The sequence below is a fragment of the Mycotypha africana genome (assembly GCF_025528875.1).
Source record: "Mycotypha africana strain NRRL 2978 chromosome Unknown BDF20scaffold_4, whole genome shotgun sequence".
Lineage (NCBI taxonomy): Eukaryota > Fungi > Mucoromycota > Mucoromycetes > Mucorales > Mycotyphaceae > Mycotypha > Mycotypha africana.
The window spans coordinates 273,337-299,175 of NW_026515728.1; the positions used below are offsets into that span (position 1 = coordinate 273,337).

Below are 25,839 nucleotides of genomic sequence, written 5' to 3' on the forward strand. Positions count from 1 at the left end.
CAAACATTCGTTAGTGTTATTGGTTTTGTAAAAGCAAATTGTATTTAGTTTCTTATGTCTCATTTTCGAGCTTTGAAAAATTAACAGTATTAAAGAATAATTTCAAGGCTGTTAGCATAGGATCATTGGATTGTCTAGTCAGGCAGCTCGGAGCCTTTTCGTTGATGCTAATATGTTTTCATTTGGATGACACAGTGGAAGTCAATGAGAATAAACTCGGGTTTTCGTTTTCCGGATTAGCGGTAGGGGCTTTTGCCTCAACCATCTGCAGCATGAACGCTTAATAAAAGTGAGTAGAAATGGATGGTGCTGTTGTGGTATTTTCAATTGCTGGATTTGATGGCATCTGTTCCATCAATGATTAGCTTGCTGCATCGACTTCGGGCTGCTTTGTTATATCAACATCCTCCAACCATTTACAAGCATCCATATCATTCAGAATTTTAGGAAGGCAATATGAATCAATGAGTCCGTAAAGCACGCTGTTCTTCGTTTTCTATTATTTGATAGTGAATTGAGCAATCAGAATCTTCTCTATGAAAATATTAAGTCAAGCATTTTATCTGAAAAGTAGGCTTCAATGCTCCCTTCACGTTATATCCGTCCGTTTAGTACAGTTTCCCACAATGTGGTCAATGTAGACTCTCCTGGTAGACAAGTTAAACCTTTTAACCCCCCCCCCCCGGTAGACCTGGTAGACCGGGTAGACCAAAGTTTAAGCCTTTAAAAAACCCGGTAAACACAAAGAAAAATGTGGTAGACCTTATAGACCTTTCCTTGGCCCAGGACTAGCTTACAGATGTAGTACCAAATGTTTCGGTCATAAACGTATTTCTTGACGGTAAGGTTGCGGTCTTCGTAAAGTGGTAACCCATGAAAAGCTACGCTTTAGTTGTGAACCTGCATAACTCAATAACTTTTTGTTGGATGCCTTCGTGTTCCTTCCTTAAGATACTGCGCTCTGCTCTAAGAACACCGTCCACGTAGTTTACATAGAGCAGCCTTCCAGCTTAAAACTCATAATTGTTCGAATAGTCTGTCTGAAGGAGCCTGCTTTATTAATGATATATTACTGCCAAGCAAAAAAGCTTTAGTTGTGTCGGCAGTTAGAGCACATTGCTTCCATACGACAGTATTCGATGGCAATGCTCATATTTTCGCTTCCAATCTTCTTCTATTTCGCTCTGAGGTAATATTTTACTTCACTTGAGATCGTTGCGGGTAGTAATCATAAGACCTTAATCTATCTTCCTAATAATCCACTATTAACACTTTCTTGATAATTCTTTGAAGGAGTAACTAGCGTCTGATAAAAAAAAGGGAAAAAGGTACAACGTTTTTATTTTCATATAAATTTGTTATAATACTCTTGGATAACAAAGAACCTTTTTGACAACAAAAACAACGCGGACGAGTTGCTGAGAACGCGCTAAATTTTGACAACAAAACTCTATCGGTTCTTGACAACAAACAGGCATTTCAAAGATAGATTGTTGTCACAAAAAGGATATGGTATCCCTTTCTTTGTTAGCCTAAACAAAGATAATAGATATAGGACCAGCGGCTTACTTGGTAAAATCTGCAACAAATAATTCAATAACCGCTATTTCAATGGAAAAAAAAGCTGTCGTCTCCAGCTGGTTTTTTTTAGTTTTTTTTTTTTTGATTTATTTTGTTGAACGTATTTTACTCGCTTCAAGATTTGCGTATAGTATGCCAGAACAAGAAATCAAGAGGCAAAAATTAACAGAAGAGCTAGACCAAAAGGAGGTGCTTGAAAATACAACGAATCAAGAAGAGGAATCTACAACAGCAGAAACAGCCGAATATACGGCAGAAGAGTTGGCACTTGGTCATGAACTTATCGCAGCCGTGATCGCTAACGATCTAGTAAAGATCTCCAAGATAAAAACTTCGATTCAACCTCAGTTGTCTAACTTCATGTATGTACTAGGACAAAGCTAAAGAACTATTAGAAAAAAACGTCGATCTATGTTTCAGTGGCGATGAGTTAGGTCGCACACCTCTTCACCACGCTGCCGAGTGCGGTCACTTCGACATGGTGGAATGGCTATTATCAGAAAAGCATCCCTACAACTTAACGGATAAATCAGATATCACAGCTGGTGAACTCGCATTGAAAAATAAACATGATAAAGTATATCAGCGCTTAGTGGATGAAGGTGTACGGTCAGAATTGTTGATCCGCGCCCTGAAAAAGATGTTTGGCGGTGACGATGAAGAAGCCGAAAAAGCAGCTATTGCCAATGAAGCTTACCTAAACCAAAAACTACATTATGATGACAATAAATTGATGGATGAGAATAATGATGCTGTCATGATGGGCTGGGAAGGTCCTCTTATGGTAGAGCATGCTAAAGTGATGTGTCCTAAAGAAGGCTTGAATGTTTTGAATGTTGGCTTTGGACTTGGATTGATCGATACAGAATTACAGAAATATCATCCAAAAAATCACTATATTATAGAAGCGCATCCGGACGTTTATGCACACATGTTAGAGCTGGGTTGGGACAAGAAGCCTGGCGTCAAGATTTTGTTTGGGCGATGGCAAGATATGTTATCTCATATTGATATTGCTTTTGATGGCATTTTCTTTGATACATACGGAGGTAAAAAGAAAAAAAAAAATTGTGTTTCGCACAGGCAATTTGAAGCTAGGCCTTTTCAAACTGACTTCATTATTTGATGTAGAATTCTATGATGATTTACTAGCTTTTCATGAATTTGTACCTAACATGTTGAATGAGAATGGTGTGTATACTTGGTTCAACGGATTAGGTGCTACCAATCAGTTCTTCCACGACATTTATTGCAACATATCCGAGATTGATCTACGGGAATTTGGTCTAAGTACGGAATATATAGACATGCCAATTTCCACATGGGCAGAGGACGGCGTCTGGGACGGCGTCAGACAAAAATATTGGGTTTTAGATACATACAAATTGCCCATCTGTAAATTTCTCACCGAATAAACAAAGATTATAGAAAGATAACTATAGTTGAAAACAACATGCTTCGGTTAACCAGATATAAAATGTTTGACTATGTACAAAAATCAAAAATGTAAAGACAATTTATTTCTGTTGGTTTTATTTTACTTTTGCTGTAGTAAAAAAAGTTATATAGGTCGTTGTAAAAAGATATTTGATTGAGGGAAATCGCTTAAGCAATAAGCTCGATGGCACCACCAGCAGCCTTGATCTTCTTTTCAGCGAGAGCAGAGACGAAACGAGTACGGACAATGACGGGTTGAGAGATGACACCCTTAGCCAAAACCTTACCGTAACCCTAAATTAAATTCACAGACAAACGGCGATTTGTTAATGATCTACCCAAAGCATTCCTTCTTTCCAAATGAGTGCTCATTTTGCTCAAATCTACTTTACCTTTTCAAGAACATCGATAACAGGAACCTTTTCGGTGTTCTTGTACTTTTCACGAACACCTTCACCGGCTAGAGTCCAGAGCTTGTCAATGTTGACAACAGGACGCCAGTTGGGGTTCTTCTTCAAGTGGAAGTGACGCATACCGACCTTACCAAAGTAACCGGGATGGTACTTATCCATGTTGATACGGTGATGATGTTGACCACCAGCGAGACCACGACCACCAGGGTGCTTTCTGTGCTTGCCAATACGACCGTGACCGGCTGAGACGTGTCCACGCTTCTTTCTGTTGTGGTGAAGTCTGGTAGGCTATCAAGAACAAATGAAACAGTTTCTTTAGTTTGATGCTCAATGTAGTCTTTTTTTTGCATGTGAGGGCTGCATAATCCAATTGACCGACAGTGAAACGAAAGAATGGAATGGCGAGTATCGTTAAGCGTTCAGAAAAGAAAACATATGTAAAACGTTTGAAGCTCGGTATAGATTGTGCTTATTGTATATTGTAAATGTTGAGAAAATTCAGTCGACAATGTCATGCTTTTTTTTGCCTATCTGACTAAATTAATGTCTCTATTTGATTCATCCTTCGATTTTTCCATCCATCCATATCCAATACTTATCATATAATCAATCATCCGCATTCATTCGTTCACTGTCCTAAAATCGATATCAGCATAAAAATATGGCTATACATACCATTTCGGTTATGAAAGAGAAGGATTCACCACTGTTACAGGATCTCTTGAAAGCCTTCAATAGGAGTCCAATGTCCCTCTGCTGCCTCTGCTCCTCGCCTCATGCATATTGAAACTCAGCACGTATTTTTTGTTAACGCTGTTGTAAGTGCATGAAGCATGATAATTATCTCGTAGTTTGATACCAGTAATAAGTAAAAGATTAATAAATGGCTAGTCAATAATTAAACGATGCTGTATGTGTACAATCACATGGAAGAAGAGCAATTGTAATACGGTATAGTAGAGTGCAAGTTAAATGTTCAGTTGCTCTGTCAAGTTGAGATGAGAAATACAAAATTAATCTTGGTGTTCATTTAATGGTATTAACACGGTCCATAAAAGTTATTTTCTGGTCTTGATTGACAATTAAATGATAAACTACAATTTCGTTATAGACAAACTCTTATGGAAGTTACTAAATAAAATCAAGTACACAAAGCACACAGAGCTATTTAAAGAAGTTGATTTATGTCCTCCCATCGACTTATGAACTAGTTGCTCTTCAAATGCCGCTCATTACGTGAAACGGGCAATAAGTTCATAGATAGGCTAGCAATGAAGAAAACTATATGTATATAATAGACACTACAATATTTTCTTTTAATCCACTTTCCCATAAAGCAATGCTTTTCACAATTATAAGTACAACCGTTCCATATGGTTTTGGGTTGGTATTTATAAGCAATGCAGCGTACGTACAATATGACTTTATTATAGATGTTAGGCTGGTTCACGGAAGAGCAAGGTATATAACCAACAGGTAGCTCACCCTTAACGTCGAAAGCTTTATTGCAAGGACTTAATTTACTAAAGAATATATGAGGCTTTCAGAAACTATGTGATTGCTGTTCGCCTCAACAGCATGCATGCATACTTATCCACAAGATTTATCTGTCTTCAAATATTCTCAGTGTAAACCCTCATTTCGATGCAGCCAAGCATTTTCTTAGAATTTTCTACGATATTGTATACCAGAGGAAGAGTAACTAAATTCGATACCATTGATAGACGCGCCTAGTTTGACCGTCACCTCACTAATTATTTTCGAAGCGAGCAATTTATCAGGCTGGATTAATTATCCGTGAGATATACTCAAATACTTAGGCGCACTTATCGCTGGTATATTCGATGATATAGTTACTAATCTTAACCAACTCTACTGTCTGCATCGTTCAATATAAATCCACTGTTATAAAAAGCAACAACGTTTTAGAGAAGGTGTAAAGGTTCGAGAGTATAGCATGCAAAGTCCCACACATGCACTTGTTGATATAGTGTGTTGCCATTTTTTGCAAATAAATAATATGCAGGTGAATAGGTCTTTTGTATTAGAAACTGTACACCAACATGTAAAAGTTGCACCCAAACGTTGTTTTGAGGGCTTTATAAGCTATACATGAAGCGCTATATAATCTGATTTTTTTTTTTTCGGTATGCCTCATCGACGCAAAATAGTTGGGAGCTGTTTGGTACAAGAATAAACAAAAATTCATGCTGCTGCATGATAATGATTCGAAAGATGATTGGTTGAATATCATTGTACTCCACTACTATAGAAACGGAAGGACGAGTTCCGCTGGAAAAAAACACCTCTTCTATCCTGCATCAATCCAAGTTTTTAATCCTAAACAACGAACGAACAATGGCCCACCGTGAAGGAATCACAACAGTCCCAGTTGATTGGACTCTCACCAAAGCGTCCAATCTTGTCGAAGATCAGAAGGTCATTAGTATGTAAGTGTCATATTTTATAAAGAAGTTAAATTTAAATTATACGTGTCAAGTAACAAAAGAAGGTTTGACTTACGGTTCAAATAATACAGTGACGGTCGCTTACCAGTAGAAGAGGCTTGTAACGTATTGATCAACAACAACATTTCCTCAGCACCTGTTTATGATTCCCAAATTAACAAAGTATCGACCGCCATTCCTCATCCCAAATCCTATATTGGCATGTTCGATTATGGCGACGTAATTGCTTATATTTTATTGTTACTCGAAAACACACCACAACCACCACCAGAAAAAGGAGAAGAAGAAGGGTTTCCTGAGAACCTAACCCAACATCATCCTCACAACCACCAAAGCCAGTTGAAGCAAGAAAATTTAACATTCGAAATCAAGAATATAATGAAGTATGCATTAGACGGCCAAGAAGTGCCAGTCAAATTTGTCAGTGGTAGGAAGGGAATACAATTTAAAATGCTTGCGGTACATAAACTGTCAACTAAGACGCTCTTCTGCATACGGCTTCTTCAATACACTCTTAGATCTGTCACAGAAAAATCCTTTCTATTCAATAATGCCAGAAGCTACCTTGTTATCAGCAGTGGAAGAATTTGCTTATGGAACTCACAGAGGTAAAGTATGATGATATGCTATATATTTAAGTTTGACCTACGAAAAACGCATTTGCCACTACTGCCGTTGACGCTATGAGGATTGTTGATTTAACGAATTTAATTACGATGCTTTCTTTTCAACAGTTTGTGTTCTGAATCCAGAGGGCAGTATCAAGGTATATATGATATAGTAGATAAAAAATAAGAGACTTTCATTTAGAGTTTAATCAATTGGTATAATAATTAGGGTATTCTATCGCAATCAACGGTAGTGAAGTATTTCTACGAACATCAGCAGCAATTTCCAGATATTGGATGCATGATGAACAAAACTGTAAGTTTTCAGTATTTATAAAACGTTGTTAACTGAAGGCGAAAACGAAGCGAAGTTACTCAAAACTTTCTTTCCTCTTTTAATGGTTTACAGCTCAAAGAATTGGGACTTGGAGAATCGGATGTTATTGCCGTCAATGCTGACTCTCCTGTACTAGATGCCCTTGCTCTTATGAGTAAGTAAAACTGAAAAGGCGAACCTTTTTCAATGTTTTCAAAAGTTACTCACTCATTTCTATTTGAAACATGGTAGGTAAGCATAATATTTCTTCAGTAGCTGTTCTTGGGCATCTGGGAGTTGTTCTTGGTAATATAAGTCTAACAGATGTTAAGGTAGGGGGATAGAAATAGGGTAGACAAATGGGTACCAATATTGAAAGGATATTTGCAAAATCCCTTGATTGAAGGTCGGGATTTGTTCCTTCTACAGACAATTAATTGTTGTTTCCTTTAACAAAAATAGCATGTAATTAAAAGTTACGGACATCAGTTATTATGGAAAACTTGCTTTCAGTTTGTTAGCCTTGTACGTTCAGAACAAGGTATCAATGATGGACAGGTATGAGGCATGAACGAGATCGAAAACTCAAAATATCATTGCGGAACACTTACCAACATATTGTATCATATGATTATGGACAATGCTGTATAGGACCGTTTACCAGTTTTTGATGTCCGTTTAGATACAACCCTTGGCTATACTGTTGCTAAATTATTGGCAACTAAATCCCATAGGGTTTGGGTGATTGACGAGAGAGAAAGGGCAATTGGTGTAGTGTCTCTGACAGATATCATGCGTGTTATTGCTGTCAGTGCGGGAGTGGAAGTCAAGTCATCATTAAATAAGCCTACAACTAATACGACATCAACAACAACATTTTAACCTATATTTATAGTCTTCCTGTTTTGTAGAAATCACAATAAAAAAAAAATTGCTACTGTTTTCTTCAGTTAATGGAAAACAGTTTAAAAATGGGAAAAAAGATCGCCAAATTTTGAGAGAGAATTTGGAACCTAATTCTCAAATAGGTGCCTGCAAACTTTTCTTGAAACTGTACCTCCCAAAATCAAACTAGACGTTACTTTATCCCCCATGATTTGACATTCGAAAGGAAAAAATGTGAGACCATAGTTAACAAAATCATGTAGCAAAAGATATTCCATTTGGGATGTAGATGATTTAGAACCCTTTTACACCTATCTTGACGATCATTTCTCACTGAAAGGAAGCCATTTTGATATATCAAATAATGGTTTTATAGTTGAAAAGCGAAAAGCAGCAGGTAATGTGCGGATTCATTTCTTCGTTGGAAGAACAGTGAGGTTAAAAGTTTTCCGGTGCTATCAAAGCTGACTGAAATGTATCGCTGTCTGTTTTATAGTGGTATTCTACTTGCATTTTGATTTGTTCAAGATATTTCTTTTATCCATTTTGATGGCCACAACAAATCATCCCATTTTTCTTGAGCCAAAATTGGAGTTTTCGTGTCATATTGGCATATTTTGTCCCATTCATTTAGAAAGTGCTTTCTCAAATGATTACAACCTCCGCCTTTTTCCTTTTCTTTTTTTTTTCTTTTCTGATCAGAATTTGGGTAAATGCATCTTTTTTTATACATTTGCCTATAACAATAAAAACAAACCCTTTTCCGCTTAACAACATAGGTGTGGTCGTTTCTTAGCAATAATCATCTCTTCCTCTCTTTTCATCTTTTTAATACAGCAATTACACAGTCTATCGAAGGATTACTACACGTTGATACCCCTATTTCTCTTTCGCTTACGTAAAATACCCCCTAATTTTTTGACCCCTCTTTTTTCTGGCTAACCGGATAAAATTATCGCTGTCAATGGAAAGTGGTGGTAGTATCTTTTCCTTAAAGAATAAATCGCTTGGTGGTAGTAAACGAGTCAAAATCAGTAGAGCTTGCGATGAATGTAGAAAAAGAAAGGTAAAGTGTAATTGCATCTCGATTGTGAAATGCCTTCGCGTGTTTTTATGCACGCTATTTCAACACTCATTTAACTATAAATTTTGTTGAAAAAGGTCAAATGTGATGGTGCTCAACCTTGTGGAAGGTGTAAAAAGTCCAATACTGAGTGTGTCTTTGCAAAGTTACCACCTAAGAAAGGCCCGCCCAAGCAATACATGGATAATTTAGAAAATAGACTGCAGCGTGTAGAAAAAGCATTAAAATCGATGGCAATGCCAGTCAGAAAGATATTTGAAGAAACCGAAAAGAAGGAAAATAACACTGCACAACAAACACAACAACGGGAGCAGCTGGGGCACGGGACAGAGATTATTGCGAACAATAACAATATTAAGGCGCCTTCCCAATCAGCACCCTTTTCTTCAATGGGTAACAACAGCGATATAACATCGTTTGATCGTTTTGCTATCAATGAAATTGGACAAGCATTGTACATAAACGATATCAAAGAACGAGACGATAGAATACCAGACTACCATGATTTACAATTACAGCAACTTCAAAGTGATGAATTATCGGATATTACTGCTGACTCACCTATCTCCTCAACGGCCTCCTTTTATGTCGTTGCATCGCAACCGCAGTCCACTAGCAGTTGCAGTAACAACAACATGACCAGCGATAATAGCACGCATTTCCTTGTCGAAGCATTAGTTCCAGATCATCTGATTTGTAGCAGACGATTCATCCATGAAGTGCAACCGTTATTAGAGGTTTATTTTGATCACGTTCATAAGTACTTGCCAATGATACATAAACCCACATTCTTAAAGCAACTACATAGTAATTATTATGGTTATTCATCTGTGTCGTCAGCCGTTTCAACAAATCATCTTCAGCCGCCTTCAAAATTCCTTGTTTATGCCATGTGTGCTGTAGCTGCAAAATGGGCACCCAATCATTTACTAGCAGAGGAAAATAGTGATCTTGTTCTCGTTCCTTCATTCACCAGTCAACATAATAACAATGCTATGGATGAAGATAATGGTGATGAGGTCGTAAGAATGAGGAAATTAACTGAAACGCTACCTCCGGGATACAGCTTTTACCAGAAAGCGATTGATTTACTAGACGAATTTATGGATATACCTCGTACCTCGACTATTCAAGGCATTTTATTGCTAGTTAAATACCAGGAATGTTTTCAAAGAACCGGTTATTTTCATCGCTCTCATTTCTATCTTGGAATAGCTGTACAAATGTGTCACGACCTTGGTCTAACACGTTCCAGTACGAACACAACGACAGCGGTAACGACAGCAGCAGTGGAAGCAGATAGAGAAAAGGGATCAGGCTTGGCCCCAGGAATCGGAACAAAAGGAGATAATTATAACACTCATTCCGCAACAGCAGTTGTAGCAACTAGCTTAAATTGCGATGCCGAGATCAAAAGACGAACTTTTTGGGTAGCGTTCATGATGGACCTGTTAATGAGTATTGAACTAGGCCAAGCACCTTACTTTAATATTCAACAATGTACAACAGCGTTTCCTATGGTCACTAATGAGGAAGGGCCTGCCCTGGAAGAGCTGATAGTAAATCAGAATATCTTTATCCAATTAGGAAAGGTATTGTCGGACATCTACTGTACATCACGGCGATTGACGTTAAGACAGCAAATTCAAGGCAAACATAAAACCGAAGAGCAAATGGTGGAGGAACAAGCCAAGCTCTTTTCTCTACATACCCATCTTGAAAACTTTCTTTATGAAGTTCCACCTGGTCTAATCTATCCACCTACATCATCAACATCCTCACTTCAGCATCAACTGCAGCATCCACAACAACCACAACAATGCGGACAGAACAATTCTTTTAAAGACTACTATCCTGTGGAGAAACATCCTATTCTTGATCCGTATATTGGCTTTTTACACATAACATATCATTTAAGTGTCATTCTGCTACATCGTCTATATGTCTTGAACCCATTATCAGAGACCAAGTTTGAATTCATTGGCTACCCTCATCAACAATTATGCGCAACCTCTGCTTCCAACATCACTAGTATTGTTCAAACGCTACTAGAAACGTATCCAAGTTACATATTCAATTATCCGATTCGTGGAGTACAGCATGTTATTCATTGTTTAACTATGGCCTTAAGTATACATAAATATGAAATGAATCATGCTGAAAATAACTCGATGAAGAATGCAGCTCGATTACAGCACGATGTGACTGTAGATATGATAATGAAGTTGGTACACCACTCGCCGGATGCAACATTAGCCGCCCATTACGCTCTGCCACAACCGTCAGAACAACAACCACAACCTTTATCAACTTCAAATACTCCCACATTTGCTACAATGACTGATATAGATAGTAACAATGATTTTAAAACACCGCATGATCGAAAAAAGATGACTAGAGCAGAGAAGTGTATGTCTGCACCCGTCTACCACCATGTCATATCATCAAAACAACAATCTCCTTTCCGCAACGATATGTACACTGCTACCGCTAGCCCATCTTTGGTGATGCCTATTGTTGCTACCGCAAAAGGTAGAGATACGCTTACCGCGGAAACCACACCTATTATACCACCTGCATCATACCATCAATCGAGCGCTACAATGACAGATTTAACACAGTTTGCTTCTTTATTACCACCAGCTCCGCCACCTCATCAGTACCAATACCAATGCCGTCAAAAGGAAAGGGATCGGCAGCAGCCGCCTTATTATGAGTTAGGCAGTTGGGTTCAGCAACAACAGCAACAACAGCAGACGATATCCAGTCATAATTTATCCATGTATACTTACCATCCCAGTCAAAACCAACCTACACCAGCGAATATCACAAACAGCGCAATTACTACTGATTCAGATAATGACATCCTTATATTATCAACAGATCAAAATTCACAATATTCATCTCATCCATCACCCCTCTCACAACAACAGCAAGAGATACCCAACAAATTCCTTCATATTAATATGGGCGACAGCAATTTACAAACGTCGTCTGTTTTTATGATACCTGATAAATATAACCAGCAACAACCATGTGGTTACCGTTCGAATATAGCAGACTCTATAGGCCATACTGATGCAGCTCATCTGAACGCAACCAGTGATGGCTCCTCAATGGATATACTAATGACAAATATGGTAGACTTTCAGCAGCAGCATTCACAACAACACTCACAACAACAACAGCAACCTAGTTCAGCCGCCGCTGTGGCCGCTGCTGCAATGATGATAACACCTACAGGGGCAACCACAACAACCACCACTACTACCACTCCAATTTACCAACATCAAGTTTTCGATCCCACTTCTGGGTTAAGTCAACTATTCTTGTCTGATGATCAACAACAACAGCAACAAGGAGAACACCAACAGTTTAGTTAAATTGCACCACTACGCCGGAGCAACAGCGAAGAAGTGTGGGCTAAATTTAGTGGACTTCTTTTGTTTCCTTAAACCTGTTTGTTACTTGTATATAAACGTTGCATTTGATCCTGAATAGGATATCTATAATGACTTAAAACGTAATAAACGTATCGAATACATTACTGCTTTGGGAGTTCAACTTTCAAACTTCCCTTATAATTGTAAAATTTGGCTGTATTTCCGAGGACAGCTAATTTCTCTGAATCAGAACTCATTCGTATTCCTCGTACCAGATCTGTCTTTCTTTTTAGCCATACTCAAATGATATCACTACTACATCTTATCTTTTAATCATAAGATCATCAAGGGCTATATAACTCACATATATGAGAAAATTTACAAGTTAGCTTTATTATCTGACTCAAATGCTGAACCTGATTACCAGCTCTTCCATCCTGCCTACTTCACATGCTCCTGGGGAACTATAGTTCTGCAAATAAGAAACTGTGCATCTAAATATGTAATTTTTATGTATTTGGCACGCTTGTATGTAGATATTTTATAACGTGTTTCAAAGCATTAAACTCATTGACTATCAAAGTACACATGTTGAATATCTGAAATCTTCTTGCCTCTTATCTTTGCAATGTCCTCTGGCATTCTTTGTTGTTGAAACGCTTCAAATGTTGCCTTGAGTACATTCATAGGCGATTTAGATCCTCTGACTTTACCACTAATATCTTGAATACCAATACATTTACAAATCTCGTGAATGACATGGTTTGCTCTAATACCGAAACCAGGTTGTCTAGCTCTCAGTTCAATACGTGTCGCATGGAACTTGTGTAAAATATCATGGGCAACTGTGCGATCATCATATCTTTCAAAGTACTGCAAGTTGCGAATAGCTCGATTGGTTGCCTTTCGAATGGCAAGATTGGTCTCTTCATCTTTACCTTCACCATATCCTGCTAAGCCTTTACCATTACCAACCAAAACAAGGGCATACATCTTTTTCTGTCGACCTTTGGCGTTCATCATAGTGACTCGTTTGACGACAATAGCCTTTTTCAGTAATTTAGATTGTTCTTCAGGAGTTAGAGCAGTATCTACCAAGTTGACAGCACGATCATTATTGAGCATCATTTCAGTAGGTCGATGGGAAGGGAAAAGTTTAGGTTGATCAAGGTGAGATAAAGGTGGTTCAGGGGAATAGTCCAAAATAGAATCGATCTTATCGAGATGAGGTTTATTTTCTAAGTTTAAGTCTCTATGTCTCGGCTTCGCTGGCTCTGTTGCTGACTGTTGTGTTGAGATGGTAGCATAGTGTTTGAGTTGGGAATTAGATGTAGCTACATTAACAACGCAAACCCCTGGGAGTTAATGATTCGTACTCTCTTTATAGTAGCAATTGGTAGGCTCACCTTTAATTGCAGTGGAGAAAGGCCTTAAGCTTAATCTACTAAGAGAGCGTTCAAGCGCAAACATACTGGTGTATTATGAAAAAAATTATTCTAGAAATAGAGGGGTAATGTATCTAAAAGATGCACCTGTCAAAATAGCAAGGGGACAGAAAAATTGCTTTTTGTGCGCTTTCGGGCAATGTGGAGCTCTACCCTCCTTTCTCCGCCTCACTTTTACAAAACAGCTATGCTTACATAAGTCAAGTGTGGAGAATGAGTCTTTTCCGGACCATGATGTCACCCCTTGAATTTATTTTTGTTCTCCACAGAAAGATGAATTTTTTGTGGAGAAAGCCCGTTTTGTCTTGAGAGGGGTATTTGATTGATTTTGGTATTTTTTTTAACTATTTTCCCCACTCTTTCTTTTCAGATAAAGCAATCAATCCCTCCCCACTCTTCTTAAATTAAAATACTGCAGTCATGAGTCATCTTCGACTAGTCAAATTGTTGACACAGAACAACTCTATTTTACGTCCAGTCATCGCAGGTATGGGGAATTTTCTACTTGATGTCGAGATCAACAATATTGACAAGAGCAAAGCAGTGGTTAACCAAAAAATAAACAAATAAATAAATGACGATAGGCCCCGCCGGTGTCCGTTCTCGCTTTTTAGTCGCACCCCTTGTGAGCAGTACTACTAGAAATTTTAGTCAAACTATCACGGCTCAGCAAGCTACGCCTGTTCACGACCACTCTATGAAACAGCACTTCAAGCATGAGGAAGAACTAGCAGAAGAAGAACCAAAAGAGAGAGACATTAGTCATCAAATCAGTGGAAAACCAATGGGTGTATTAGATGTAGCTGCTAGACATTTACTGCTGACAGAACTGATTAGAGGCATGTGGATAGTTTTGGAAAACTTCTTCCGTCCACCCTATACAATCTACTATCCATTTGAGAAAGGGCCTATTTCTACTCGTTTCAGAGGCGAGCATGCACTCAGAAGATATCCCACTGGTAAGAAGGGACAAAAAAGAAAGAAACATAGCAAAGCTATACGTGCAACGCAGTGGATGTGAAAAGGGAATTTAATTCAGAAGTATTGAATATAGTTGTGTATATTTTATTTAATAGGTGAAGAGCGTTGTATTGCTTGTAAATTGTGTGAAGCTATTTGTCCTGCCCAAGCTATTACTATCGAAGCTGAACCTCGTGAGGATGGATCTCGTCGTACCACCCGATATGATATTGATATGACAAAGTGTATTTACTGTGGTTTTTGTCAAGAAGCTTGTCCTGTCGATGCTATTGTTGAGTCCCCCAATTACGAATATATCACAGAAACCCATGAAGAGCTGTTATACAATAAAGAAAAGCTTTTGGCTAACGGTGATAAATGGGAGCCTGAGCTTGCCAGGTAATTGAGAGACTTTTACATCGACGCAAATTGAGACATTTGAACTAACTTTACATTGGTTTCTTACGGTTTAGAAATATACAAGCTGAACATCCCTATCGTTAGACGCATAACAAAAGTTACTTTTTACTTCTACTAAACTTATAAACCAGGAAAATGGAGAATATACTCTCTTGAAATAAAAAGCGGAAGATTGCATTTACCACCAACAGAAACAATAACAGTCTTGAGGTCTATAAGATTTATTATTCTGTTTAATATACATAAAATTGCCTTCTTTTGTAAATATACAGATTCAGTCTTCCTCATGATGAAGACATGTTATTAATTTGAGGGAGGAAAGATATGCTTATGAACGAAATCTCTTGCTGCGTTGATACCGCGCTCGTGATAAATAGCGCCTGTGATAGCTTGAAGTGTTGTGCATTTCACAGAATGTGGAATTTCTTTTGTTGGCTATAAGAAGTGGTCCAGTCATAAGACAACAAGTTGGTCAGGTCAAATATCCATTGTCTTACCGTTTGATTTCTAAGTCTATCTTACCAATTCTCCTTGGAACCCTTCTTGTAAACCCAATGTCTCAAATGGATTCGATTTAAAATTCACGAGTTCACGGATACTTTTGATCATAGTTTGACTTTCTTGATTGTTTGTAGGGTCTTTTGCGATTTTTTCCGTGGCGAAAAATTGAATAGCACGATAGCCAATTAATTGAATACGTTCGTTAGTGGGAACTGTGCCGTGTTTAAACGATTTATGTGTTAGAGCTTGTTTGAGAGTGGCAGGCCTTAAGCTTAGCTCAGCAGCTTTTTCTTCTAATTTGAAGGAAGGGGACATGGAAAGTTCCTGTTGGAGGATGGCATTACGGTGGAGTTGACGGCGACAGGTTTGTATTAACAAGGGTTGTTTATTGAAGGAACCTATCGGTTAGTGTAGCAAACAATTAATACTTTAACCTTTAAAACAATTGTAGTATTTCTGCGTCCTTGGTTTAAAGATTGAAATAAGTCAGTTTACCTGCCACTTTTCGTAATGATGCTGATTTGTACATTATTATTTTTGCTATTAATTATAAAGCTGGGGTAAAACTACCTTTGAGAGTAATTAAGGGACACTCTCAGTCTGGCATTTCCAACATTTTTGAGTGGCTTGAACTGGTTGCTTCACGGAGCATGATGGTTCGGAGAAGCTCCAAACTCCGCTCATTGCTGCTCGTTAAACGCGTTGATTTTTCTTTTCTCATTAAGTCGAAAATTCCTCCATCATCTCTTCATTCAACTTGGTCAGTAACATACTCCTCCTCTTTATCAAAAATGACAGCTCCTAGAAAACCGAGGGTTGACCTGGAGTACTATGAACAGCCGAAAGTAATCAATTACTTTGATAATATTATCAACGACCTACGCATTGATTTAGATAAAGAAGGTGCCGATACTAGCTTTAGTGCTCCTGATTTAGCATACTTTACAGCCCATTTTCAAAAGTTCCAGTTAGACCACATCTGTCATTACAGTAGTAAAAAAGTACAGCAACACCAACACAGTAATACGGCTGCTGTTCCTTTCATTTACTTTACAGTTCATGATTCAATGACCTCGAAATCACCACTTTATACAATTTTGAAAGCAGCTTACAAGTTCAAATCTGATTATCAGATTGTAGACTGGCGATTCGAAGCAAACGAAGAAGTCACTACATATTTAAAAATGGTAGAGGTGATAAAAGAATCATTAGCCAGTAATAACTTTGAGTTGAGTATACCACGTATTTTTCTATACAATAAAGAACCAGCAACTACGAATGTAAAAAAGGACGAGGAAGTGGATGAAGAAGAAGAGATGGAGAAGGAAAATGATGATGGGCGAGATAATTGGATCTCATCTATACGACAATTAGGAGGTAGATTGAATGAATAACTTTGAAAGGTGCTCCTGTAACTAAATGTTGACTTATTCCATATCATTATTTTAGGTATTCTTGTTAAGGATATTAACGAAGCTACCTTTATTGTGTATACGAAAGAAAATCAAATATTTGAAAAGGGACACAAGCATTGGAGAATAATCTACGATAGTACCAACGAAGATAAACCTAAAATAGATAGTGAAAAAGAATTAGATGTAGAAAGCGAAGATTTCGTATGCGTGCATTGGCTTGGTTTGCCGGACTCTTATAACACCAGAATTTCGAAATTGACCTTGGCAATGGATAAGGAGCATAAGTTGGACTTGTCTAACGATAAAATGAAGAGTCCCTGGCATGTTAAGATAAATTGGATTGAGGACAGTACAAAGTACAATGAATGGATGTCACCCATAGATTATCTTTTGCCCGAACAGCAAAAAGATAGCCAAAACTTACGAGAACAAGCACGTGAACAACATCAACTTCATCAAAATCAACTTGCAAAGCGGAAAAGATCTGACGGTTTCGATGATGAAATGGATGGAGAAACCGAAGAAAGTGCAGCCGATAACGCCAAAAAAGTAAAGAAGCCAAGCTTAGAAGAACAACAGGTTGAAGCTGCTAAAAAGTACATGCCTGTCCAACAGTATGAAATAATTATTCCTTCATATGCAGCATGGTTTGACTTATCTTCGATACACCCTATTGAGAAACGTGGATTGCCAGAATTCTTCAACAACAAGAATAAATCAAAAATACCTACAGTATATAAAGAAATTCGAGACTTTATGGTGAATACATATCGATTAAATCCTATGGAGTATCTGACAGTAACAGCTTGTAGGAGAAATATGACAGGAGATGTATGCGCTATTATACGTGTACATGCATTTCTGGAACAATGGGGTCTAATCAATTATCAGGTATATCTTTTGAGCTTGCTTAATTGTTTGGGTTAGAGTTAGGGAAAATAACTATTTTTTCTATTGTTATGGAATAGATGGATCCAGCAGCAAAACCGACCATTATTGGTCCACCATTTGAAGGGCAATTGAAAGTAGTAGCAGAACTACCAGCAGCTCTTCATAAACCAGTCAGTGTAGACGATAGTATTGATGATGGGAAGGAAAATGTCTATAATCCGCCGCAGCTTACTAAGAGCTTTGCTGCATCTCCTACCGACAATAAGATCACGACTCCTAGGACAGTAGACAGTAAGAAGAACACTAAATCATACATGCTAGACTTAAACCTGGATTTACGTGAAGATATCTATGAAGCAGCAGCAAAGATATATGAGGAAAAGAAACAAATGGGAAAATGTGAATCATGTCAATGTCAAATCTCATTGAGAGAAAGTTACCAATTTAAAAATACAGAGAGATTTGTTTGCTCATCATGCTATGGTAGTAAGAAATTGATAAGTCATACTGCGGAAGAGGATTACAAAAAGAAAGGTTTAGAAGAAAAAGAGCGAAAATTTGTGGAAAAGAAGAACTGGACTGAACAAGAAGAAATGCTGTTGTTGGAAGGCCTGGAAATGTTTACAGATTGGGAAAAAGTAGCTCAACATGTGGCCACCAAAACAAAAGACGAATGTGTTTTGCACTTCCTGAAGTTGCCTTTGGTTGATCCACGCGTGGATAGCAAAATAAGAGAACTGGGATTATTGGATTTTAATAAAAAGGATGATGTAGAGAATCCTATCATGTCGGTAGTGGCATTCTTAGCTGCCAATGTGAATCCTAAAGTCGCAGTTTCCTCTTTGAACGACGACGAACATAACAACGAAAAAATGACTGCCACTATTGCTGAAAAGAAAGTAACGGATGAAGAGATGAAAGAAAAGAACGAAGTTGATCTATTGGAAACAAAATATCATCTCATCAAAACCAAAATGGAACAATTTAAATCAAGAATTTCCCAATATGAAGAAATCGAAAGCTTCCTTGCCGACCAACGACGACAACTTGAAAGAGAAAGATTTTTGACACGACAGGCTCACGGAATCTTACGTCAGAAAACGGATCAGATGTATTTACGAATGTTTCAATACAGACAGAATAAACTCTTGGAAGAACAACACCGCCAACAGTTACAACAATTGCAGCAGCAAGGCATTAAAGAGGATCCTTTGCCTCCTAATGCTGTCATACGTTTACCTCATGAGCAACTAACACCTCAAGAAGCGCAATTTCAAGACCAATTAAGACAAAGATACCCTGTGCAATATGTACAAAGGCAACAAGCTTTGATACTACACTACCAGCAACGACAATCACAATCACAGCAATCACCTTCAGTTCTTACCGCATCACAACAAGAAATCACTGATGCACGACATTAAAATCTATTCTTAGAATGTTCTAAACTATCATATATAAACATCATACTCTCAAATATTCCATACACTAATAATACTCTTAAGATAACAAGTAAAATCAAAAAGCTCAAATTTTTTTTCTAAACAAAAAAACCGAAAAACAAACACTATTTATTATAGAAGTTGTTCCTCTTCAATTCAATTGCTGTCTTGTAGGGAGCTGTAATGGGTGGTTGCAAAGGATCTAATTGTTTGTAAGAGTCTTGTAAAGGATACGTTCTATCTGCATCGTAGCCACTAAAGGCGTAAAAAAAAAAAAAAAAAAATCAGCTAATTTTACCACATTGATCCTCGTGAAAGAAAACAAAAAAGAAAAAAGAAGACTTACTTCAAATCGCCACATGCAATAAAAGGTACAATAGTCCTATTAGGGCCAGTCAATTGATTTACTTCATCATATTGAAAGTCTAATAAAGGGTTAGCCATTGTGGGTGTGTAGTTCTCAGGCGGCTGATAATTCTGGCAAACAATGAAGGACTCGATGCTAGAATTACGGGAGCTTCTAGGTTTGCTGCAGGTAACGGTAGGGAAAAAGATTTTGAGCTGACTATATAGTAATGTTATATCTTTGCCACGAAATATTTTAGCAACAAAGGTGCCTCCTGGGCGAAGTACGTGGGTTGTAATGTTGAGAGCCTACAAAGCCTTTGGAATAAATACAAATTTTCTCTCTAATTAACAATTTTTTTTTCAATTTGATACATACAGCTAGTAATAGTTGCGCTTGAATGTATTCATCCATATCATGAAGGCCCGTCACTTATATATCAAGGTTAATTCCTTTCCTAAGGGTAACAAGTGTTTTATTTTTTCTCTTACCATCAGGCGCACCATCACATATCACTATATCTGCTTTACTACCATCAAAATAAGAGATGATTTGTTCTGCTGTTGATTTCTTGGTAATATCGCCTTGCAATTGAATAACGCCTTCCAACGGTGCCATGGCTTGCAAATCAACAGCTACAATTTTAGGTTCTGGCATCTCTGGAGTTTCTTTATGGTTTTCACTATGGGAGATTGTTAGCACTTCCGATCATTTAAAGACATTTGAGATTTCTTCCCTCATTACTTTAAACGCTTTGAAAGCACTTGGGACCAGCTACCAGGTGCAGCACACAGATCAACTGCTCGTTGCACACCTTTTAAAAAGTTGAATTCTTCATCAAGTTGCAATAACTTAAAAGCACTTCTTGCACGCCAACCTTCTTCTTTTGCCAGTCGGTAATACTTTTAGCGAGAACAAGTTCATGAATATTTAGCCTACGAACTTTCGTACCATAGAAAACTATTTGCACATACCACATCTCTTTTGTCCTTTGACGATTTACCCATCGTGGTTCTTCTGTTGAGTTCAGATGTTTCGAAAATGACAAAGATCTACTTTTGAGATCGCTATTGATTTTTGTACCGGACCTCAAAATCACTGAGCCTACATTTTTGTAAACTGCTACAATCAACCGCAGATTTTTCCTCCAGTTTAATCTTTTGATAAGTATGGTCAACGATTTCCTTGTGAGCAGTGGAGAGTATATTTATTTATGCATAAGTCCTGAAAATGCAGGTTATGCGAGTAGTAGGTCTTAGTGTAAATTAAACGCTTGCTTTACAATGCGCATACTAAATATATACATTTTTAGGAGCAATAGTTTTTTCAATTTTTGTGCAATTAACAAGCTATATTATTCGTGGAGGCTCTCATGCATCGAAATCAAAACTTTCGGCTTCCTTTTGTCCCTTCCAACGCTTTTGGTCATAAACTTCCTTCGATAAATCGCGATGTTTGAGGAAGTCCGGTGGAATACACAGAATCCTACTTAAAATTGATGCATCCATCGGATTACTTAAGGTTCTCTCCTTCAACTGTCTGTAGTTATTCCGCGACAGTTCCTCCTCAAAAGCAAACATCTTGCTTGTAAGTGCGGTAAAAGCAAACTGGAAGGCTTCAACAACTTTTTCCGTTTTATGTGACTTAATACCAAGATCGTTATCAATGTCGTTGGGATCGCGGATAGCAAAATAGGAATGCGACTGATTGTTATACTGAAATAATAAAAGGATAAAGTTGTAAGATGCTTGTGTATATTCAACTAAATTGAACCTTATTTAACTTACCCTCTCAAAATAAGATCCTTCTCTACGAACATCAATGCCAACTTTGTCTAAGTTAAATTTCGAGCCATACAGTTCGAAAAACTGAATCAGTAAAACACTCAGATTTTCCATAGGATCAATGGCACCAGAACCAACCAAAGGATGCCTCTATTAGAAATGGAAAGTAGAGTAATGTTAAATAACTGAAATCCCAATAAGCTTTCCCTTTTCCCTTTTTATTTACTTGTAAAAAGCTATAGACCAAGCAGATGATAGCATAACCACCTAAACCGCCAGTGAATACTTCGTTCAATTGACGTAAAGCTAGATAGTGTTTAATTATCAAGGAGAGAGGTTTTAATGCAGGCTGGCTTCTTAGCATTGCTATAATTTTGCGTGAACTTTCTAATCCGGAAGGTGCGTTAATGACTATATCAACTTTTATATCTGTCATTAGATCCCTAAGCTTTATCACTGGCACCTGAGGAAATGAAGAACAAGGAGAAAAGAGTAAGTTTAACATGTAGAATTTATCCTGCTCTATCAGGTTTTAGTAATTGCTTACTTTTGCTCTTGAAATAACTTCTGTGTGAGAGCAAATTTTCGCCTTTTTCAATGCATCTGCTACTGCCCACTGCTTTACAGCACCAACCTCAGGGTCGAATTGAACAACCAAATCGATATCACTTTTGAAGTCAAGGAACACAAAAAAAAATAAAAAAAATTAGTCCCTGTAGAATAAAAATTGAGGTCTGATGAAATCAATTAAACCTAACCTGTTTGGTAAGTACATACCAGTGGAAAAGCTTCCAAATACTGATATGCGCGCTGTGTTCCATCGTCTTTGTAATGCAATTTTGACTCTGTGTACCAAGTATTCTCTTAATTTGATTTCGACGGGTGTCGGTGTAAGATATTGAACTAAGGATTTGACTTCTTCATGAAACCTAATAACAACAAAAATAGAAAATAATGTCAAAGAAAGAGTTGAAATTAATGCTATGTCCGAATTTTAATTACCAATCTGCAGCATGCAAACTGCAGTCTCTACCGAATAGTTTGTTGCGGGTAGGTTCATCCAGTAGAGAGGCCATCCAAGGATAGCAGAAGAATACGAACAGCTTCGGTTCTTCGAGATTTTTAACTTCTTGATTTGTAGTGGTGGACAAAGCAGTTGAGGTACTAGGTCCGTCCAAGGGAATATAATCCTCTTCTTCATCCAATCTCTTTCCTTCTTGATATTTACGTGCTGTCTTGGAAGATTTGTAACCTGCTTCTTCGTCCTCTTCATATTTACGCTTCATGCCTTTGCCTTTTATTGAAGCTCCACGATTAGTCGGTTGTTTTCCTTTATCTTTCTTCCTATTGAAAGCCTTCTGAGGAGGCGGTCTGTAGTCTATTAAAAACGGTTCCAATTCACATTAGTTCTTGCAATTTCCTTTTCTTTTAGCATTTTTGTTAATATTCTGTTTGTGGGCAAGCCCTTCCCACCTCTGTCATATTCATCACTTAGATCATCCGAAGAAAAGTCAATAGGGTTTTTCTTCTTTTCACCACTGTTCTTCTTTTTTCCGCTTCCTTTCTTTCTGGCCATGCTGATCAAAGAAATTGTTGGATCGATCAATCAGGTCTTTTTTTTTTTAGTTATAAATAAACGGCAAGACAGTACAAAAATTGGAAATTTAAGAAAAAAGTGTGATTTGGATTTTTATTTTATTTTTTGTGAAAATGCTACACCCATACTGCTTTTCAATTTTCCAGTGCTGCAAAACAGATGATTATTCCTCTTGTTGATATAATAGCTTATTCACAAGGTTGATAGGTATATCGTGAAGTTCTGGTATCCAATCAGACGGTCGGTTCGAGATTAGTTCATTATCCATAAGCGCTAGATTAGCATGCTCATCTGTGTATATTTAGCAGATTATTAGCTTAATATTCTCGACTTGAAAACTTTTATCATTTTCTTTCTACCTGTTATACAATTCAAAGAATTAAAAGGTTTTGTATTCATTAAGTTAATGGTCACGAAAGAAAAGAAAATGAACCACACAAGTGTCATTAACCAAATCGGTACAGCTAAGGCCCAGTATCGGTTAGGATAATACGTGATTCCTAGACTATGCAATATTTCATCAGGAACATAAGCCCAAATGATATATATAGCTTAAAAGCAATGCGAGTCAAGATTATTAATTACAAGCGGGAGTGGTTTGCAATATTGAAAAATACTTACAAAATGCCACAAATGATGCTAGATACATAGCAAATCCATAGTATTCGTATGCTGGCATTTTGTTCGTGATAGCCACAGGTGGCGCTCTTTCTACGTGCGGTATATTATAGGTGATTCTTTTAAATGACATGTATGGAAAAATTGACGATAAGCATACATTTGTGATCATTGTTATGTATAAAAGGCTCAAAGATCAAGCTTACTCTGAGTAAGATCGTGGTCTGTGTCCCTTCTTGCCTGTATGTGTTTTTGGCGGTCTTCCACTCATGGTTAATTTACTCGACAAATCTATTTGAAAATCTGCTACAGTTGGTAGGATTGTCCTGCTGCCCTCAATAAGATCTTCGTCCGGTAAAGCTCTTTTGACAAGCTTTAAATTTAGAAAAGTAGTGAACGAATGTCTCCGTTTTCTTAAACTATTAACCATAAAGTCGAACTTAAGTAAGGCGATTTTGCCAAGCCATTGCAAATCGGCTACAGGTTGCTCTTACACATTTTTTCTAGGTTGTTCCTCTATTGATGGTGGAGAAGCCAGTTCTTGAGTATGCTGAACACTAAGCCCTCGTCTCATCGATAAATGTAAATCTTTGTTTGACAGTCCAACAGTTGCTGACGACAATGCATGATTGACTAGATCGGGCAATGAAGGTGTTGAACGCGAAATGGACACGGTAGTATTTTTGGATAGGGATCGATGGACGGAAGGCGAAGGTTTGCGCCGTTGGTTTTCGGCTTCTTTATTCTTATTCGTATGTGTATCTGCTTCCATTGAGAAAGAGAAAGCGGAGGAGGAATACCCCACTATTTAAATGTTATAGTGGTTATGGTGACTTGCTTGAATGCTCACCTTCAGCCTACTTTACAATTCTTTGAAGCGACCACGTTCATCAACGTGGTTTTTATATCCCAACAATAAGGGTAAAAGAGGCTTATCAACTGATATGGTCAAAAGTGTCGCTGCAGTTCTTCATTTAGAGACGAAGTGCAATCATGAACTATCATGTCTTTTTGCGCCAATCATTACTTTTCAAAGCTTAGTTTAATCAACTCAACTTAAAAGAACAATTAAAAATCATTTCATTTGGACGTGGCGGGCATACGTTTTCGAACGATCATGAGTATCTTCGCGGTTGCAAGGAATGAATACAACTGACAAAATAGATTTTTCTTTAAATAGCATTAATTGCTTAATGACTGTCGAAAGCTTGCTTGTAACAACTGTATTGTGAAAAACAAAGTATAGTATGGTTCTTTTTATGATGATATAAAAGTAAACACATCAACACTGCAACATATTTAATATTGCAAACATTAGGGACAATGACCCATTTCATTCCGTAAGACATAAAAGATAAATAGCATTTTACAAAGCTGTTTGTTTTATGCAATTTCAGTTTTTTTTTTTATATTAGGCGGTTAAGCATTCTTCATTGAACACAGTGGTCTCTTATTACTGGAATCTTACTCTCGTATCTTCAGATCCTTTAGCTAAACTGTGAGGACCAGCAAATGGGAAAAGGAATGGGCTGTTCCTTTTGAGAACGACTAGAAATGCTATAAATCTCGATTTGTCTTATTGATAGTCAACGTTACTAAAAACTGCTTGTAAAAACAATTCAGTAATCAGCAAAATTTGGGTTTCTATCATATTTTCCACAGTACAGATTAAAATATTTGTCATTGCAAGATAAAAACCCTCCCTCATCTTCCAATGCCTACTTAGATCGGTCGAAAATATATCTGATGCGCTCTTTCGCCGTGCTTTTCATTCTTCTTTGTTCACTCATTGCTTTCACGCAGGCTCTACCAAAACTACTTTTCAAGGTTAAAGTACGTGCTGATCGATTAATATTCGATCCCCAAAAATTGCCGCGTAGGATGCCTCGTAGAAAACTTCAACATTTCAAGCAAGAATTTCATACGGACACTTATGTTTAGAAGAGTTCGAGACTCCAGTCAAACAATAGAATATAACGTTGAAACACTCTTTTACTTACAGAAGGTGTTCAATAGCTATATCACAAGAATTAAACAACTTAGAATTACCACGGAATTCAATATTCAGATAACCATCATCTATTTTCTCTACCAACCCCTCTTCAAACTCCATGTAAATCACATGTTATATATGAATTATATCTTTTTTCTTGCCTTGCTTTCCTCTTTTCTATTTTTCGTAGATGAAATTTATCAAGCAATGGAAAAAGAAAACAAACAGTTTTTTCATCTCAAATAAAATCTA

General features: G+C 37.5%; 13 protein-coding genes across 13 annotated transcripts; 7 read left to right on the forward strand and 6 right to left on the reverse strand.

Moving 5' to 3' along the window:
* The first annotated feature begins 1,669 nt into the window (after positions 1 to 1,669).
* On the forward strand, positions 1,670 to 3,483 carry BDF20DRAFT_862670 (S-adenosyl-L-methionine-dependent methyltransferase). The gene is made up of 4 exons (XM_053080621.1): positions 1,670 to 1,890; positions 1,955 to 2,630; positions 2,713 to 3,312; positions 3,411 to 3,483. Exons 1-3 carry the CDS (start codon positions 1,714 to 1,716, stop codon positions 2,994 to 2,996), a joined length of 1,137 nt encoding a protein of 378 aa, XP_052936909.1. The 5' UTR covers positions 1,670 to 1,713; the 3' UTR covers positions 2,997 to 3,312; positions 3,411 to 3,483.
* BDF20DRAFT_420210 (ribosomal protein L18e/L15P) lies at positions 3,024 to 4,412 on the reverse strand. Its single transcript, XM_053075415.1, has 3 exons — positions 4,107 to 4,412; positions 3,411 to 3,719; positions 3,024 to 3,312 (listed from the first exon to the last, which is right to left on the reverse strand). The coding sequence occupies exons 1-3, from the start codon at positions 4,107 to 4,109 to the stop codon at positions 3,187 to 3,189; spliced, it is 438 nt and encodes a 145-aa protein (XP_052936910.1). The 5' UTR covers positions 4,110 to 4,412; the 3' UTR covers positions 3,024 to 3,186.
* Positions 4,413 to 5,668: 1,256 nt separating this feature from the next.
* BDF20DRAFT_420170 (uncharacterized protein) lies at positions 5,669 to 7,981 on the forward strand. The gene is made up of 9 exons (XM_053075413.1): positions 5,669 to 5,881; positions 5,971 to 6,326; positions 6,418 to 6,507; positions 6,634 to 6,665; positions 6,737 to 6,823; positions 6,917 to 6,998; positions 7,076 to 7,155; positions 7,286 to 7,381; positions 7,475 to 7,981. The coding sequence occupies exons 1-9, from the start codon at positions 5,790 to 5,792 to the stop codon at positions 7,703 to 7,705; spliced, it is 1,146 nt and encodes a 381-aa protein (XP_052936911.1). The 5' UTR covers positions 5,669 to 5,789; the 3' UTR covers positions 7,706 to 7,981.
* Positions 7,982 to 8,672: 691 nt separating this feature from the next.
* On the forward strand, positions 8,673 to 9,007 carry BDF20DRAFT_818191 (uncharacterized protein; the record flags this gene model as incomplete). Its single annotated transcript, XM_053077330.1, has 2 exons — positions 8,673 to 8,774; positions 8,870 to 9,007. Coding segments are annotated over 2 exons (240 nt in total), but the record flags the coding sequence as incomplete, so codon positions are not given.
* A 21-nt stretch (positions 9,008 to 9,028) lies between these two features.
* Positions 9,029 to 10,978, forward strand: BDF20DRAFT_818467 (fungal-specific transcription factor domain-containing protein; the record flags this gene model as incomplete). The annotated part of the gene is made up of 5 exons (XM_053077367.1): positions 9,029 to 9,410; positions 9,465 to 9,745; positions 9,812 to 10,040; positions 10,170 to 10,538; positions 10,638 to 10,978. Coding segments are annotated over 5 exons (1,602 nt in total), but the record flags the coding sequence as incomplete, so codon positions are not given.
* Positions 10,979 to 12,742: 1,764 nt separating this feature from the next.
* BDF20DRAFT_818478 (ribosomal protein S5, C-terminal domain-containing protein) lies at positions 12,743 to 13,195 on the reverse strand (the record flags this gene model as incomplete). The annotated part of the gene is made up of 1 exon (XM_053077372.1): positions 12,743 to 13,195. The coding sequence occupies one exon, from the start codon at positions 13,193 to 13,195 to the stop codon at positions 12,743 to 12,745; it is 453 nt and encodes a 150-aa protein (XP_052936914.1).
* Positions 13,196 to 14,194: 999 nt separating this feature from the next.
* On the forward strand, positions 14,195 to 15,084 carry BDF20DRAFT_817723 (NADH dehydrogenase iron-sulfur protein 8; the record flags this gene model as incomplete). Its single annotated transcript, XM_053077286.1, has 4 exons — positions 14,195 to 14,302; positions 14,372 to 14,579; positions 14,697 to 14,979; positions 15,054 to 15,084. The coding sequence occupies 4 exons, from the start codon at positions 14,195 to 14,197 to the stop codon at positions 15,082 to 15,084; spliced, it is 630 nt and encodes a 209-aa protein (XP_052936915.1).
* A 106-nt stretch (positions 15,085 to 15,190) lies between these two features.
* BDF20DRAFT_862725 (ribonuclease-III-like-domain-containing protein) lies at positions 15,191 to 16,114 on the reverse strand. The gene is made up of 3 exons (XM_053080622.1): positions 15,997 to 16,114; positions 15,523 to 15,899; positions 15,191 to 15,435 (listed from the first exon to the last, which is right to left on the reverse strand). Exons 1-3 carry the CDS (start codon positions 16,028 to 16,030, stop codon positions 15,304 to 15,306), a joined length of 543 nt encoding a protein of 180 aa, XP_052936916.1. The 5' UTR covers positions 16,031 to 16,114; the 3' UTR covers positions 15,191 to 15,303.
* Positions 16,115 to 16,971, forward strand: BDF20DRAFT_862726 (uncharacterized protein). Its single transcript, XM_053080623.1, has one exon. The coding sequence runs from the start codon at positions 16,152 to 16,154 to the stop codon at positions 16,893 to 16,895; it is 744 nt and encodes a 247-aa protein (XP_052936917.1). The 5' UTR covers positions 16,115 to 16,151; the 3' UTR covers positions 16,896 to 16,971.
* A 554-nt stretch (positions 16,972 to 17,525) lies between these two features.
* BDF20DRAFT_793673 (SWIRM domain-containing protein) lies at positions 17,526 to 18,868 on the forward strand (the record flags this gene model as incomplete). The annotated part of the gene is made up of 3 exons (XM_053076237.1): positions 17,526 to 17,807; positions 17,885 to 18,098; positions 18,165 to 18,868. Coding segments are annotated over 3 exons (1,200 nt in total), but the record flags the coding sequence as incomplete, so codon positions are not given.
* A 434-nt stretch (positions 18,869 to 19,302) lies between these two features.
* Positions 19,303 to 20,755, reverse strand: BDF20DRAFT_420197 (FtsJ-like methyltransferase-domain-containing protein). Its single transcript, XM_053075414.1, has 6 exons — positions 20,570 to 20,755; positions 20,340 to 20,497; positions 20,087 to 20,277; positions 19,974 to 20,026; positions 19,596 to 19,903; positions 19,303 to 19,504 (listed from the first exon to the last, which is right to left on the reverse strand). The coding sequence occupies exons 1-6, from the start codon at positions 20,600 to 20,602 to the stop codon at positions 19,375 to 19,377; spliced, it is 873 nt and encodes a 290-aa protein (XP_052936919.1). The 5' UTR covers positions 20,603 to 20,755; the 3' UTR covers positions 19,303 to 19,374.
* A 210-nt stretch (positions 20,756 to 20,965) lies between these two features.
* BDF20DRAFT_911957 (uncharacterized protein) lies at positions 20,966 to 22,955 on the reverse strand (the record flags this gene model as incomplete). Its single annotated transcript, XM_053083900.1, has 7 exons — positions 20,966 to 21,310; positions 21,383 to 21,529; positions 21,606 to 21,842; positions 21,927 to 22,047; positions 22,138 to 22,308; positions 22,382 to 22,757; positions 22,853 to 22,955. The coding sequence occupies 7 exons, from the start codon at positions 22,953 to 22,955 to the stop codon at positions 20,966 to 20,968; spliced, it is 1,500 nt and encodes a 499-aa protein (XP_052936920.1).
* Positions 22,956 to 23,054: 99 nt separating this feature from the next.
* BDF20DRAFT_862738 (PIG-P-domain-containing protein) lies at positions 23,055 to 24,375 on the reverse strand. Its single transcript, XM_053080624.1, has 5 exons — positions 24,089 to 24,375; positions 23,801 to 24,013; positions 23,598 to 23,713; positions 23,336 to 23,527; positions 23,055 to 23,267 (listed from the first exon to the last, which is right to left on the reverse strand). Exons 1-5 carry the CDS (start codon positions 24,364 to 24,366, stop codon positions 23,140 to 23,142), a joined length of 927 nt encoding a protein of 308 aa, XP_052936921.1. The 5' UTR covers positions 24,367 to 24,375; the 3' UTR covers positions 23,055 to 23,139.
* Between the last annotated feature and the right edge of the window lie 1,464 nt (positions 24,376 to 25,839).

Bases quoted from the DNA above. Each gene is read 5' to 3' on its own strand.
- BDF20DRAFT_862670 (XM_053080621.1), top strand. From the start codon at position 1,714: ATGCCAGAACAAGAAATCAAGAGGCAAAAATTAACAGAAGAGCTAGAC. The intron at 1,891-1,954 runs GTAAAGATCTCC...TGTATGTACTAG, and splicing joins CCGTGATCGCTAACGATCTA to GACAAAGCTAAAGAACTATT. The intron at 2,631-2,712 runs GTAAAAAGAAAA...TATTTGATGTAG, and splicing joins TTTCTTTGATACATACGGAG to AATTCTATGATGATTTACTA.
- BDF20DRAFT_420210 (XM_053075415.1), bottom strand. The intron at 3,313-3,410 runs GTAAAGTAGATT...AATTTAATTTAG, and splicing joins TTATCGATGTTCTTGAAAAG to GGTTACGGTAAGGTTTTGGC.
- BDF20DRAFT_420170 (XM_053075413.1), top strand. From the start codon at position 5,790: ATGGCCCACCGTGAAGGAATCACAACAGTCCCAGTTGATTGGACTCTC. The intron at 5,882-5,970 runs GTAAGTGTCATA...CAAATAATACAG, and splicing joins GATCAGAAGGTCATTAGTAT to TGACGGTCGCTTACCAGTAG. The intron at 6,666-6,736 runs GTATATATGATA...TATAATAATTAG, and splicing joins ATCCAGAGGGCAGTATCAAG to GGTATTCTATCGCAATCAAC.
- BDF20DRAFT_862725 (XM_053080622.1), bottom strand. From the start codon at position 16,030: ATGTACAAATCAGCATCATTACGAAAAGTGGCAG. The intron at 15,900-15,996 runs GTAAACTGACTT...ACTAACCGATAG, and splicing joins ATCATTACGAAAAGTGGCAG to GTTCCTTCAATAAACAACCC. The intron at 15,436-15,522 runs GTAAGATAGACT...CACTTCTTATAG, and splicing joins AAGGGTTCCAAGGAGAATTG to CCAACAAAAGAAATTCCACA.
- BDF20DRAFT_862726 (XM_053080623.1), top strand. From the start codon at position 16,152: ATGATGGTTCGGAGAAGCTCCAAACTCCGCTCATTGCTGCTCGTTAAA.
- BDF20DRAFT_420197 (XM_053075414.1), bottom strand. From the start codon at position 20,602: ATGGGTAAATCGTCAAAGGACAAAAGAGATGTG. The intron at 20,278-20,339 runs GTAATGAGGGAA...AATCTCCCATAG, and splicing joins GTGCTTTCAAAGCGTTTAAA to TGAAAACCATAAAGAAACTC. The intron at 19,505-19,595 runs GTAAGTCTTCTT...TTACGCCTTTAG, and splicing joins ATTGCATGTGGCGATTTGAA to TGGCTACGATGCAGATAGAA.
- BDF20DRAFT_862738 (XM_053080624.1), bottom strand. From the start codon at position 24,366: ATGGAAGCAGATACACATACGAATAAGAATAAAGAAGCCGAAAACCAA. The intron at 24,014-24,088 runs GTAAGAGCAACC...TATGGTTAATAG, and splicing joins GAACAACCTAGAAAAAATGT to TTTAAGAAAACGGAGACATT. The intron at 23,528-23,597 runs GTAAGTATTTTT...ATTGCTTTTAAG, and splicing joins AGCATCATTTGTGGCATTTT to CTATATATATCATTTGGGCT.